Source organism: Pseudorca crassidens, chromosome 4, assembly GCF_039906515.1.
Source record: "Pseudorca crassidens isolate mPseCra1 chromosome 4, mPseCra1.hap1, whole genome shotgun sequence".
Lineage (NCBI taxonomy): Eukaryota > Metazoa > Chordata > Mammalia > Artiodactyla > Delphinidae > Pseudorca > Pseudorca crassidens.
In genome coordinates this window covers 130,514,629-130,529,586 of record NC_090299.1, presented here as the reverse complement: position 1 = coordinate 130,529,586, position 14,958 = coordinate 130,514,629, and the positions used below count along the sequence as shown (strand labels likewise).

The 14,958-nt window shown below is 34.9% G+C and overlaps 1 protein-coding gene across 2 annotated transcripts in view; it reads right to left on the bottom strand.

The window, feature by feature from the left end:
• The window catches only part of ANAPC10 (anaphase promoting complex subunit 10), an 80,056-nt gene that overhangs the window by 38,223 nt on the left and 26,875 nt on the right, over positions 1–14,958 (bottom strand). For both annotated transcript variants that reach the window (XM_067736770.1, XM_067736769.1), the window contains exon 4: positions 13,172–13,292. In XM_067736770.1, the coding sequence (XP_067592871.1) occupies positions 13,172–13,292 (121 nt within the window). The remainder of the gene's footprint in view (positions 1–13,171; positions 13,293–14,958) is intronic.

Genomic DNA, 14,958 nt, shown 5'->3' with positions numbered 1-14,958 from the left:
TGAGAATAATTTTGACTTGATTTTTATCTTTTTATTATCTTAAATGTGACGCAGCTACCTAAATACTATGGTTGAAGAGTGAAGGCAGGCAGAGAGTTCTTTTCATTCATCAGTCTGTTCTTACTCCCTAAAGTGCCTTCTTTATCATACTTAACCTGAGCTTATCACCATTGGGCCAGGAATAAGAGACAAGTTATAAGTCTCCTAGATTCTCCCAAAGTAAATTATATTCCCTTTAGTCATTATCTTCTCTAAGATCTTATGCTTACACCAGAAAGTGGGGCTGCCAGGGTAGAATCAGTTTAAGAACTAATCTGCCTAGAACGCTTTTCTTTAGCAAAGTAAAGGTAAAACAGATGCCCCTACACTATCTTTAAAATAAATACAAGTGCCATTGCAGAAAAAAAAATTGCACAAATATTAACTGAGCACCTACGTGCCAGGTACTTAGGCATGAGGGTGACTGACAGATACTGTTCCTGTGCAAGTGGAAGCTATCAAAGATTTGTGGCAGCTGATAAGAAATATGGCATAAAATTCTTAAATAAATGGCAGAAGGGTAAGATTAGGGTACAGAAATATACATAGAATTGTTTATAAGTAGGTCACAAATTTGGCTCCACAGTTCCTGGCAGTCAAAGCAAAGTGAGTATCATTACTGGTTCTGACAGTACGGAGGCTCTTCTACTTAGAAACAGATTAGATTCCAAAGAGCTATCGTTAAGTCCATTTAATCCCATGTGCAAAGTTTTAACTATAGAAGCAACTGCTAATACCACCTGTTGGTAACTAACAGAGCTGACATACTTCTCCCCGGACCCACTGCCCTCTTACAACAGGTAAGTTTTCATATCTACCAAAGTCCTTAAATTGAAAGTTCTTTTTTAAAAAATTAATTAATTTTGGGCTGCATTGGGTCTTAGTTGCTGCGCGGGGGCTTTCTCTAGTTGTGGCGAGCGGGGGCTACTTTTTGTTGCAGCGCGTGGGCTTCTCACTGTGGTGGCTTCTCTCGTTGCGGAGCATGGGCTCTAGGCGTGTGGGCTTCAGTAATTGTGGCACGCAGGCTCAGTAGTTGTGGCTCACGGGCTCTAGAGCACAGGCTCAGTAGTTGTGCCGCATGGGCTTAGTTGCTCCACGGCATGTGGGATCTTCCAGACCAGGGATCAAACATGTGTGCCCTGCATTGGCAGGCGGATTCTTAACCACTGCACCAACAGGGAAGTCCTAAGTTGAAAGCTCTTAAGCAGAGGAACTTGTGTGTGTGTGTGTGTGTGTGTGTGTGTGTGTGCAAAATAAAAACCAAACTGCTTTTCCTGAATTCAGATCTGAAGGAAATCTTTACTGTGGATATGTACAAAAAGGCCACTTTGTGATATAGTAGACTACATTCTCAATAATATTCCTAACAGAATTACAACAGCAAATTTCATAATTTCTTAGGTGCCTCAAAGTAGGCCTATTGATTAATAGTAAAGGTAAATTCTATAAAAGCAATTTTATAAAATAATGCTGCCGAAGTATAATAGTTATAATAGCTAAAGAACATGTATGTCTTCAAGCAAATCCCAATTAAAAACATGTATGATGTTTTTAAGATTAGATGCTTCTAATCTTAGAAGATTAGTCTGAAGATCTAAAAATAAGCTTTTGAGACTACTGGCATCACAGTCATTTCTTACACAAGTTTTGTGTGTAACACCTCTTTACTATAATTCCTAAAACATAGGAAAAGAAAGCTTTCAGATTAAGTTTTGAGGGTTTAGCAATTATATATAAAATGAGTATAATACTTAGTAGACAATGAAAACGGATGCAATCTGTTTTTTTTAAAGGGCTATTCATTTTTCTCATGAATCTCAAAGAAAGTGCAATTAGGGAATAAGTCAAAGGCCACAGTTATCATTGTGTACAGTTAGTGTCAAAAGAGACACCATGTAAACAACATATAGTGATTGGCCAGATTCACTACAATTAAGTGAAATGAGAAAAAAAGCAAAAACAGGATCTCAGGTGCTTCCCTGGTGGTCCAGTGGTTAAGAATCCACCTTCCAATGCAGGGGACTTGGGTCCAATTCCTGGTAGGGGAACTAAGATCCCACATGCCGCAGGTCAACTAAGCCCACACACTGCAACTACTGAGCCCGCGCGCTCTAGAGCCTGCACGACACAACTAGAGAGCCCACGTGCCGCAACTACTGAGCCCGCACTCTGGAGCCTGGGCGCCACAACTAGAGAGAAGCCCGCACGCCACAACGAAGAGCCCTCACACCACAACGAAAGATCCCGTGTGCCACAGCTAAGACCCAATGCAGCCAAATTAATTAATTAATTAAATTTTAAGTAAAACATAAAAAACAGGATCTCAAAGGATGATGTACTCTGCGTGAAAAACTTAATTTACTCTCAAGGCACTATCTACCATTAAATACTCACAGAGTACCTTCTCCTAAACTTCAGAGGAGTTTACCGAATTTGAAAACTCAAGTTAACTCATACAAAACTGAAATACAGTAAGTAAAAGAATATAAGACTATTTTAACTGGGATTCTTTAAGAATTAGAGTAAAAACACGATTTAGTCTAAACATTTTACAGACTTAGAATCTATGTACTTTCAAAGTTGCTTTCTAAATACAGATAAGTAGATATACTAATATACTAAAATAGAATTTTAGTAATTACTGGCTATAAGTCTCTTTTATAATTATCTTATTGATTTCTATTATAAAATTAGAGATGTTTTCCTACAGAAAAAAATCAGGGTACTTATTATTATGAAATCTCATTTGCTTATTTAACAAGTATGTTATTTCAGGGAAGAAGTAGGGAAAACAGGAGTTGTCACTTTGTTATAATCATTGTTTTATATGTGCCAGTTAAACCCTAAGAAAACTGCTTACCCTCAGTGGTGAGGAGATAGAGAGTATATTACATATTTTGTTTTCTTTTTTTAATACTTTATTTTTTAAAGCAGTTTTTGATTCATAGCAAAATGGAGAGGAATGTACAGAGATTTCACATATACCCTCTGTCTCCACACATGCATAGTTTCCCCATTATCAACATATGCCACCAGAGTGGTACATTTGTTACCAAGGGTGAACCTACAGTGACACGTCATAATCATCTGAAGTCGAAAGTTTACATTAGGGTTCACTCTTGATGCTGTACTTTCTATGGATTCAGACAAATGTACAATGACATGCACATCATTATATTGATAGTATCACACAGAGTATTTTCACTGCTCTAAAAATCCTCTCTGCTCCATCTATTTATCTTCCCACCACCCCCAATTCCTGGCAATACCTAATCTTCTTACTGTCTCCATAGCTTTGCCTCTTCTGGAATGCCACATAGTTGAAATTATACAGTATGCAGCTTTTTAAGATTGGCTTCTTTCACTTAGGAATATGCATTTAAGGTTCCTCCATGTCTTTTCATGACTTGAGAGTTCATTTCTTTTTAATGCTGAATAACATTCCATTGTCATTGTCTAGATGTACTACAGTTTATCCATTCACCTACTGAGGAACGTCTTGGTTGCTTCCAAGTTTTGGCAATTGTGAATAAAACTGCTATAAACATCTGTGTGCAGGATTTTGTGTGGATATGAGTTTCAACTCATTTGAGTAAATATCAAAGCTCATGACTGCTGGACCCTATGGTAAGAGTATGTTTAGTTTTGTAAGAAACCGCCAAACTGTCTTACAAAGTGGCTGCACTATCTTGCATCCCCACCAACGATGAACGAGAGTTCCTGTCGCTCCACATCTTCGTGAATACTGGCCAATGTAAGTGTTCTGGATTTTTGCCATTCTAACAAAATGTGTAGTGCTATCTCCTTTTAATTTGCATTTCTCCGATGACAAATTATATGGAGCATGTTTTCATATGCTTCTGTGCCACCTGTATATCTTCTTTGGTGAGGTGTCTGTTAAGATCTTTAGTCTATTTTTTTAAAATCAGGTTGTTTGTTTTCTTACTGAGTTTTAAAAGTTCTTTACACATTTTGGATAACAGTCCTTTATGAGAAGTGTCTTTTGCAAATATTTTCTCTCAGTCTGTGGCTTGTCTTCTCATTCTCTTGGTATTATATATTTCAATCTGAGGTATCTGTAACTATGTGATAATTTTGTTCATTTGGTGGCAAAGAATGGGAACCTACAGATTATATAAAACCCAGAATAAGAACTTATAATCTTCATTATTAAAAATAAGCAATAGGGGCTTCCCTGGTGGCGCAGTGGTTGAGAGTCCACCTGCCGATGCAGGGGACGCGGGTTCGTGCCCCGGTCCGGGAAGATCCCACATGCCGCGGAGCGGCTGGGCCCGTGAGCCGTGGCTGCTGAGGCTGCGCGTCTGGAGCCTGTGCTCCGCAACGGGAGAGGCCACAACAGTGAGAGGCCCACATACCGCAAAAAAAATAAATAAATAAAATAAAAAAAAATAAATAAAAATAAGCAATAGTAAATTTACACAGCTACTTAGGAAACACCATATTAATTTAAAACAAGATAAAAGACTTCAGACAATTAAAATTGTTAGACAGCTAATATCTAAACAACTTCCCTACTACTGTCTCAGAGTTACGGCATCACTCAGTCTGATTCTAGATCTTCTTTTCTTATCAGAAGTACCTTGAGGGTCTCCTCTGCCTAGTCCCTCTGTCCTACTTAATTAAGCACCAGAGATCAAGACTAGCTATAGACCATTTAATTAGCTAATTATCATTCTTAAGCTAATTCAAACTAGACAATTTGTTCTGAAAATGGCACTGAGATAGTTGGACTACTGTTTCTGTTTTCTACCATCAACTATAATTGCAAATAAAAGAGGAAAGGTCCCCCGCTGCCAAAAAAACCTACAAACCCTTATATGATGATTTTTCTTGATTCGATTATGAAGGAAAAGGGCCACAGAAGAAAGTATCTATTGGCTTATATTCCCAGAGTTTCTACCCCAATATTCTCACTCTTTTATTCTGAAACTTGGAGATTTTTTTCTTTTTTCCTTAGAAATTTTATTCTCTAAATTACCCTGTTTAAAGCTCTTTATAAAATCATTAAGCAAAAGCAATCAGCAAAAAAGAAAAACAAATATTTATAAACATTTATGCCGACAGCATTAGCATTGCAAGTAGCAATCAGTTTTCAACAGGATAGATCAAGGGAGTAAACAATTTTTAAATACATTTCAAAAATCAATAGTTAATCTATCCTATCACTCACTAACTAGCTCATTTCCCCAGCTACACACGTCGATTTTTCTTAAAAACTTGAAGAAATGTTTTGGTAACTTGTAATCTAATGTGATTTTTTTTAAAGAAAAAAAATGAAAGGAATACATGTTGTACGTTGATTCCCAGCTAAAGCACTGCCTTGTTGTGTGACGCTGGGCAGCTTGCTTCACCTCCGGGTGTCTCATTTGTAAATAATGGCATCGTACTTGATTAGAAGTTGCTAACTGGTGGCCACATCCAGCAGTGGATATACCTTGTTTGCCTAGCATGTTTTTAAAACGGGGAAATTTCATATTCAAATCCAGATTTCTGATTTCTCTTTAAAAATTAAAAGACTGGCAACCCTGCGCCTATATTCCCTGTGGCAAGAAAGGCTGCAATTGAATAGCAGCTGTCCCCCTTTGGATAAGGCATGGATTCTTGGTGTTGTGTTACCTGCCTGTACGCTCAGCATCTGAGCTTCTGATGAACTAAATTACCTGTAAAGTTTCTTTCAGTTCTAACATTCTCATGTTTAGAGTGAGCCACACAGCAAAAGATCCATTTCGCCTCTCTAAGCCTCAGCTTGATTTGAATATGGGGATGATAATAACATCTAATTACCACGTGAGCTTTGGAGAGACAAAATGAAATAGTGAGTGGTGACTGCCTAGCACAGTGACGTATATGTAGAAAGTACTTAATAAACAGCAAAGGTAACGATAAACACAAATAATGGTGAACACAATAATTCAAAAATGATTCTATGATGGTCAATCCAATCTAAGTCAAAATAGACATGCTCATTCTTCTCTTCTGAATGCAACATTGGTCCCATCAAAAAATCGCCTATTTGCCTCTAAGTTTTGGAGATCACTAGTTCTTCATTTACCACATGTAAAATAAGAGGCTGACGAAAAAAATGAAAGTTCTTGAGTAGGCTCATCTCAATGCAATGTATTTTTAAATTACGATAAATATTTTCAGCAGGTATTTTTCAGCAAGATATGCTGCAGCTCTTTCAGTTGCAATTACTGTTCTATTCAGGGTCATTTTAGTTGCCAAGAATAAAAATTCACTCAAAAGTTTCTACAGGAAGCGGGGGCTTACCGAAAAGTTTATATATCCATGGGAACCCAGGGGAAAGTAAACAACCAGGTATGAGAAAGGTCAGGAAATGAAGCATGTTGGGGCACCAGCCACTTGTTCCAGCCTATTTTTCTTTCCCCTGGTTGTCTCTGTCTTTACATCCACTCTATAGTCATTCTACACCATCCTGCCTCCTCCCATACCTCATACTTTATATTCTTCTAACTTTAAAGCTTCAGTTGGCAAACGCCCTTCACCTCACCCACCCTCTCCAAAACACTATCTTTCTGCATCAAGTCTTGCTGCTAACGTGCCTGTTTCTTGTGAGTCATAGTTCTGAGAGAGGTAAAAAATTAAAAACAGAATTACCATGTGATTCTGCAATCTCACTTCTGGGTTTATACTCCAAAGAACTAAAAGCAGGGTCTCAAAGAGATATTTGCCCACCCATGTTCATAGCAGCTTTATTCACAATAGTTGAGAGGTGGAAGCAACCCGAGAGTCCATTGTCAGATGGATGGATAAACATATAGTGGAATATAATTTAGCCTTAAAAAGGAAGGAAATCCTATCACATGCTATAACCTGGATGAACCTTGAAGACATTGCGCTAAGTGAAATAAGCTAGTCATAAAAAGACAAGTACTGCATGAGTTCACTTATATGAGGTATCTAAGTGTAGTCAAACTCAGAGACAGAAAGCAGACTGGTGGTTACCAGGGGCTGGGGGAAGGGAAACTGAGGAGGAGTTGTTTAATGCACACAGATTTGCAGTTTTGCCAGATGAAAAAGTTCTGGGGATCTGTTATACAACAGTATGAATATACTTAACGCTACCGGACTGGACCGTGTAATGCTACTACACTCAAAAATGTTAAGACAGCAAATCTTATGTTATTTTTTTATTGCAATTAAAATTTAAAAAAAAATTTCTGAGAGAAGGAATTGATCAGATTTATTCAGATAATCCTTTTGAAACAAACTACACAAGCAAGGGTCAGTGACAAGCCTATGGACTGACCACTGGTATATTTATTTGACAACATTTTATTAAATGCCTACTGTTGGCAAACTGTGCTAGGTTCTCAGCCAGATGCGCACCCGTGGCCTGTTTGCCTGGTCATGCTAAGTAGGCTTTCCTTATATAACAGGGGTTGATGATCCATATCTCATTTTCACAGTTGTAAGTAAAGTACCTGTTTCTATTGTACTGTCCTGCCATAGGGTTAATAAAAGGTTTTCTAATTCTGTTCGTTTGTTTGTTTTCTTTGCCCTTGGCTGTTACTACTGTCACTCTGCCAAAAAAACCCCCAAAACAACAACAACAAAAAAGAGTGCAGTTCCTCCATAACTGCTGTGAAAGAACACCTGAAAAGAACAACCATACGGCACAATCTCTTGAAAGGATCCTCATCAATTTCGTAGTTCCCTTTAAGTATGCATCAGCAGTACAAAACCTTCCAATTCAAAGAATTATGAAACAAACCAAGAATACCCATCAGAATCTTCTTACTTGGCACAAATAGTATGATAGGAAAAGTTGGAATTCTTGCTATGAAAGCAAATAACTTAATTAGTCTCAAATCTATAAATTTAGAAACTATCACTCCAAAGAGTGATTAAACTACTTGCAAGAACTGTCTTAGTTCAGAACTGCATTAAATAAATTGCCTATTATAACATGTCACACAGGCTTAGGAAGGAAACTTTTCAGTCCCTATCTAACTAGATTCCTGACCATTATCAGCTTCTGTGACATCATATTCTCTTGATTTTTTTCCTCATCTCTGGCAGTTCCTCTCAGCTGTTTTCATTGGATGATCTTTTTCTATCCTTGAATATTGGCATTTCCACAGTTCCAGCCCTGGTACTCTTCATTCCAACTATATACACTCCCTGAATGAAATGAAAACTCACACCAGAGCTTCCACTTACACATGGATGATTCCCAAATCTACACCTCTAACCTAGACTTCTTTCCTCAGGTTCAGATCCGTATACTTGACTACCCACTGTAAAGTCCCTCCATCTGAAAAGATACCAGAAGTCAGTGGCAAAAATAAATCCCATTAGCTTAAACTTTCTCTCTATCCCTATCCTCAGTGTTCCTTAACTCTGCATTCCATTTCTGATTAATCGCAACATCCAACCAGTTGCCAGACATGAGGAGAAATCTAGATGCCCCCTCCTACCTCCTTGAACCACCTGCCCGCACTCCCAGTAACCCCAGGTAGCAATCAGTCACAAGTCCTTTTGATTCTACTTCAAACACATCCCTTCCTCTTGAACCCAACTGCCATCACCTTAGTTAAAGCCTCATAATTTGCACCTGGATACTACATACCTGGTCTTTACACTGCTCCAGCCCCATCATTCCCAAGATTTAACTTGATCAATGTTTCCTCATTTAAAGTCTAAACTCCCTGGAATCCTGACGGCAAGCACAATCTGACTTTCGCCTATGTATATTCAATGGAACAATTATATATTTATTCCCTACAAGAATGTAGATTCCTTATGTACAGAGGCCATATTACCATCACAGTAAATGTGTTGAATGAATAAACACTTCTCCAGTCTTTCTTGCGGCTTCCTCACACCTACCCAGCTTCCAAGCACACTACATTACTGGCAGTTCTGCCATTATGCCAGGCCCTCATGCTCCCATACCTTTATGTTCACCGTGCCCCCTTTTAGAACACCTCCACTTTATTCTCCACCTGAGTAGGCTTTCCATCTATCCTTCAGATTCAGTTGAACCACCAACTCTTTTAGAAAAAAAATTTTAACGAATATTCCTAATAGTCCACTGTGTTCCCATACCCCCTGCATGTATTTACTAGACTATATTGTAATTGTTGACTTATTTGCCTGTCTCTTCCACCAGACTACGAAGTGCTTAAGGGCAGAAACCATGCCTATCTCTGCTGTATCCCAGGTACCTAACACAGTGCCTGGCACTTAGAAGCCCCTAAATAAATATTTACTGAACAAAGCATGAATCTGTCTTAGATAGGAATGCCAGGCTAGTCAAAAAAATCTATAGTCTAAGTTGATGGTCAAACAAAAAACAAGAGATACAAGAATGTTTTTCTCTCTTAAAAATATATATGATACTCTACTGTGTAACGTATTTTAGTTTCAAGAGAAAATATACCCCAAATGCATAGATACCTCAACTCCATTTTAGAAATAAGTAATGTTTATAATTATGAATATTCTTTTAAATTGCATATGTTACTCTTAGAGAGGGATAAGAGACATTTCCAGCCTAAAAATTACGTGTACCTCACCAAAGCATTCTACACTCATTTCAAAGATGTCCTAAAGTTAGTTATAAAAATTAATTTTTAAAAATATTTTCTTTTAAATCGGCTAAATTCAATAAAAACTATTTTTTCCAAAGGTTCAATAAATTAAACACTCTGTCTTATCAAACCAGTTTATGTTTGTAGATACTGCCTAAATCATTCTACTTTATAACAAGTTGTTTAAAATAGGCCCCTCATAAGAAAGTAAATATAAGTAGATTTTAAGATCAATGGAGAGAGTCAGAGCCTTTGTCTGCATCTCCTTACTCTACCACACACATTAATGGAAGGCAAATTATAATAGTAAATGTTATTTTAACAGAAGAGCTGACTTATTAACCACTTCTGTCAAAGTACCATATATGGACTCCCATAGCCACACTACTGATTTAAGACACAAGGTAGAGAGCCAAAATGCTCACCCACATGGAAGAAAAGGAAAATATCATTACAGCTCTCTTAACATTGAAGACTTGTTTCGAGCCTCCTCTTTAAAAAAAAAATCACTTGGTAACAGCTTGATTATCTGAAGACAAAAACAAGGCTTAATATTCACTTCAGTGCTCAATTTTGTGCTCCATCAATATTTTATCCTACAAATTTTAGAAGCAAAATGCTAACAATGAACCAAATGACAACTTTCACATATGCTGAAAACATCTGCTTAACCTTAAGTTACCAAGTTGTTTTTCATAAACTGTATAGAAATAATTTTGAGAGCTGTCACTATATGTCTAATAAATGACTTTGGTTTTATACTTAAGAAGAAAAATTTCTACAACAGTTTTTTAAAAGAGAAATAACTAGTTAGAAAATTAAAAAGGACTTTAAGTTTTCTCAGATTTTAGCTGGAGATGTATTCTAAAATGTTAAAATGGGCACATTTAATATATAGTATTCTTTTGGTTCCTCATTCTAAACAACGAAAAATTTCCTTCACACATATTTTCCCTTCTGAGAGCAAAGGAAAAGAACAATATCAAACCAAAACATAATGCTAAAATACAAATGATTTAAACATTTAATAAGCAACTATATCTTTATTCAAAAACATCTCCAAAATAACTTCCTGGACAACATGAACATGATTTCTGGCATAAAAATAACACAACGGAGATGAAATATTTTCAAAAGATAATGACACAGACTCTGAAATGCTAAATTCTCACTTCTATATTGAAATAGTCTCTTGTGTAGAAGCAATAAATTATAAACATATTATCACCTGGTAATATTTAGTATTACTGATCTCATGAGGCTATGTGGTCACTACACTTAGAATAAAATTAAGAGACTATTTAAAAGAGCCCTTATTCTATATGACCAATGTTTCATGACTTAAATCATAGAAGCAAAGACTAGATTAAAAGTACTCTACAATGGTCCAAATATCATTTAAAGTTTCTCTAATTTACAAAATACAAACATATATTTAATACATAAATCTGATCTAAATCTAGATCAGATATGAAGATGTATAGTTCCCAAAATGAATTAAAGAATTTTTGAATATATATACTCTAGAAAAAACTAGTACAACTAAGACTACTTAAGGTCTTGAACTTATCACTAAGCTTATGAGACAAGCAATTACAGGACAATGGTGACATCTAGTGGACATTACAAATATATACCACACATATCTTGGAATAAAACCTTTTATTTCTAGTGTTTCACGTATTTCAACCTGTCTGAAGAAGTATATGACAAATCTTTAGTTGTAAACCCAAACAAGCTGACTCTGCGCCCTAAAAGCTTCTCAATGTGAGGGACCCAATCATATGATAAATATAAAACGTTTAACAATTAAAGTATAAGAAGTAAATATCTCAAGTCTTTAAGCACTAAGCACTAATTAAACGTATCAAATACACGACTAAAAGAAGGTCTAGCAAATGGTCCAATATGATTATGATAACAAAAAGAATTTAAAAGATTCTGAATGAAACAAGTGAAAAATGAAAAAAAATTTAAATAAAAATTAAGAGCTGATCTATTTATGAATTTATTCAAGCATGGGAAGAACATATTAACCAGTATAGTCTGTCAGACAAAATAAATGTTTTTAAACTAGAAGATTATCTAATTTATGACAATTTTTCAAAACCAGATTAGTTCTCAAGAAAATTTATAGGATTATTCTTTAAAAGTAAAGGAAGATAACTGGAAGAAAACCAGCTAATCCTCTCAAGAAGTGATGAACTTACCTCAAAGAAGGACAAAAAAACAAACAACAAAAAGTACTTGTGGACAATGTCCTTACTTATTATTTGTTCACACATAAGCAGATTTCACAAGAGAACAGCACTGCACTTAATGAGAAAGCAATGAAAGTATATGTGATTTTTGTTAAGCATTTTATCACTAACTCAGGGAAGAAATACAAATATTTAGATTCTAGAGATAGAATCTAAATATAAACACTAAGTCAAATAAGAGTCCAGGCCACAAAGTAACTGGAAGTCTTTCAAAAATCACACATCCTTCCCAGATCTCTCAGAACCACCTAATTGAAAAGATTTTAATGATTATTTGAGCTCAATGATTTTCTGAAAAGAAAAAATGCTAAGGGCCAGAACTTTCCAAGTATACATTTCAAACTCATTGAAGATATCTCTGAAATGTAAATATTTGGGGATTAATAAAATTCAGGTCACAAAAGCACTGTCTTACTGTCTTCAAAAAGTTATCAGAGGATAAATAAATTGTGATATATTCAAACAATGGATTACAACTCAGGAAGCAAAAAGAATGAAGTACTGATACATGCAACAACATAGATGAATCTCAAAAAAATTAGGCTGAGTGAAAGAAGTCTTACATAAAAGTATACCCCGTATGATTTCATTTATATGATATTCTAGAACAGGCAAAACTGATCTATGGAATGAATGAATGAATGAATAAACAAAATCACAACAAGAGTTACCTCTAAGGCTAGGATAGAGATGGAGATTGACTGGGAAGGAATATGAGGGAATTTTCTGGGGTAATGGAAATGTTCTAAATTTTAACAAGAGTTGGGGTTACACAGATGTATGCATTTGTCAAAACTCACCGATAATATACTTAAGATTTATGCAAAATTTATATAAATTTTACCTTAAAAAATAAACCTTAAGCAAATATTAATAATTCCAGTTATCGTATACCATGCTAAAGCATTTGGGGTGATGTGTATAAATATCTGCAGCTTATTTGGAAATGGACATAAAAATTAGATAATGGACAGATTATAATAAAGCAAATATAGCAAAACACTAACAACAGTAGAATCTAGGATATAAGTATGTTGAAGTTCTCTATTTAAATCTTTCAGATTTTCTGTATGTCTGAAAATTTCCATAATAAGATGTTGGGAAAGAAATAAAGATGACATTCAGAATTCAAAAGAAAATTAAAAATATAAAAAATTTAAAATATGTTCTGTAAAATATTAACAATTTTCCTTTTATATATTAACATTTTAATCTGTTTAATGTCAAAAGTGACCATCTTCTAAAGAGCAAACATTACAGGACAAAATATTTAAAAAAATTTTAAAGACATACCCGAATCTCTTGAAGATTGTGAAAATTATTTCCTACTCTGACTGAGATCTTGCTTGGAGTATAGCTTTCATCAGATTTGTAGTCCGCATAAATACATAATGTCTTCACTGTTGTTTTTCTTCTAAAAGCAATAAAGTAAAAACAACAAGCCTTTTATCATGTGGAAAGATTATATACAAAACACGTTACCTTCTGATTTTAAAAGTCATATAGTTTGCTAAAATGAGTATTTGAATCAATAATTTCCATGTTCTTTAATTTTAACAATGATGAAAATGAAGAACATATGAAAAAATAGATACACATGTTATACTTTTACAGACATCTCTTACCTAGAACATGATCAAGAAACAGATGTAAGCAAAAAAGAAACAGTTTAGCCAAAATAGGTACCTTAGACTGCAAACAAGCATTAAGAGTTTTCAGTTCTCATTTGTATTTTAGACAAAGGAATTATTCTAACAACCTTGTTTTTCTTTACTAGTTAGTAGTTAATTACTTAATTTCCTATGTTAATACTTGAAAATAGCTAAGTGAGAAACTAATTCTAGCAAAAAGAAAAATGTTTAAAAAAACAGAAACTATAATCTTATTACTTAATGCAAGAGATAAAATTCTACTGTTTTTAAAACATACATATCTTAGAAAAATAAGCCAAGACTACATAACAAAAATTAATCTCAGAAAACTGCAAGTGGCCAGAAAACATGAAAATATGTTCAATCTCTAATAATCAAAGAAAGAGAAATTAAAACATACATAGACATTAGTCTTTTATCATATTGGGAAATATGATAATAACTGATAATACCCAAATTTGATTAGAAAAAGTTACTTTCATAGCCAGTTAGTAGGTACAAAGCCTTTGACTCACAAATTCAACTTCTAAGAATGCATTAAAAGACAATAATAACACTACTCTAAAGCAGATGAAGAGAAATCTTTATTGTTCTGCAGTTAAATTACTGAAAAATTATAAACAACCTAAATGTCCATCTCAATACAGAATTAAACAGATTACAATATACCCAATTTAATGAAGTACTACACAACTATTTGAGATACACATAGATATGTAGTTACAGTAGGGAAAAAAAGCAGATTACAAAACAGAATATAAAAAAGGATTGCATTTTGGGAAAAACAAAAAAACTTTTAAAGTCATATAAACCTACATATGTATAGAAAAAGGTCTAGATAGAATCATACAAAAATAGTAAAAGTGACTATTTTGATGTTGTGAAACTTATTTCTTTCTTTATGATTTCTATATTTTCTGATTAATGTTTCAAAATAAGCATGTATTATTGTGGTCATTAGGGGGAAAAAACAGACAATTTAAATATCAACCAAAAAACTATAAAGAAGTCTATTTAAACGTGCTTTAAAAGTTAAGATCTGATATAAACTGGCACTCACTTAATAACGAGCTCCTTGAACAGAAGTAGCCTGTGTCAAAAGTCAGTCTATAAAAACAGCAGGGGATCTATAGCTCTTAGTGAGGGGACCAAACTTCTATAGCTCAAGCTTTTCATCAGAAAGGAATGGGGAAAGTTAAGGACTTTTCCTCAAATAATAAAGACAGATCAAGATGTAAAACGCTAAATACTCAGGAATTGCTGACAGGATAAATACCATTACCAGGTTTTCAAAAGAGGCCAGCGGTGTCAAACTGACATCCTTCTCTGTCTGCTGTGCCAGGAAGGAGACAGGAGGGGAAGGGCAAGAAAGAAGGGGAAATTTTGAAGGGCATACAAAAGATCTTTTCTCTGATGCACCAGCCATAA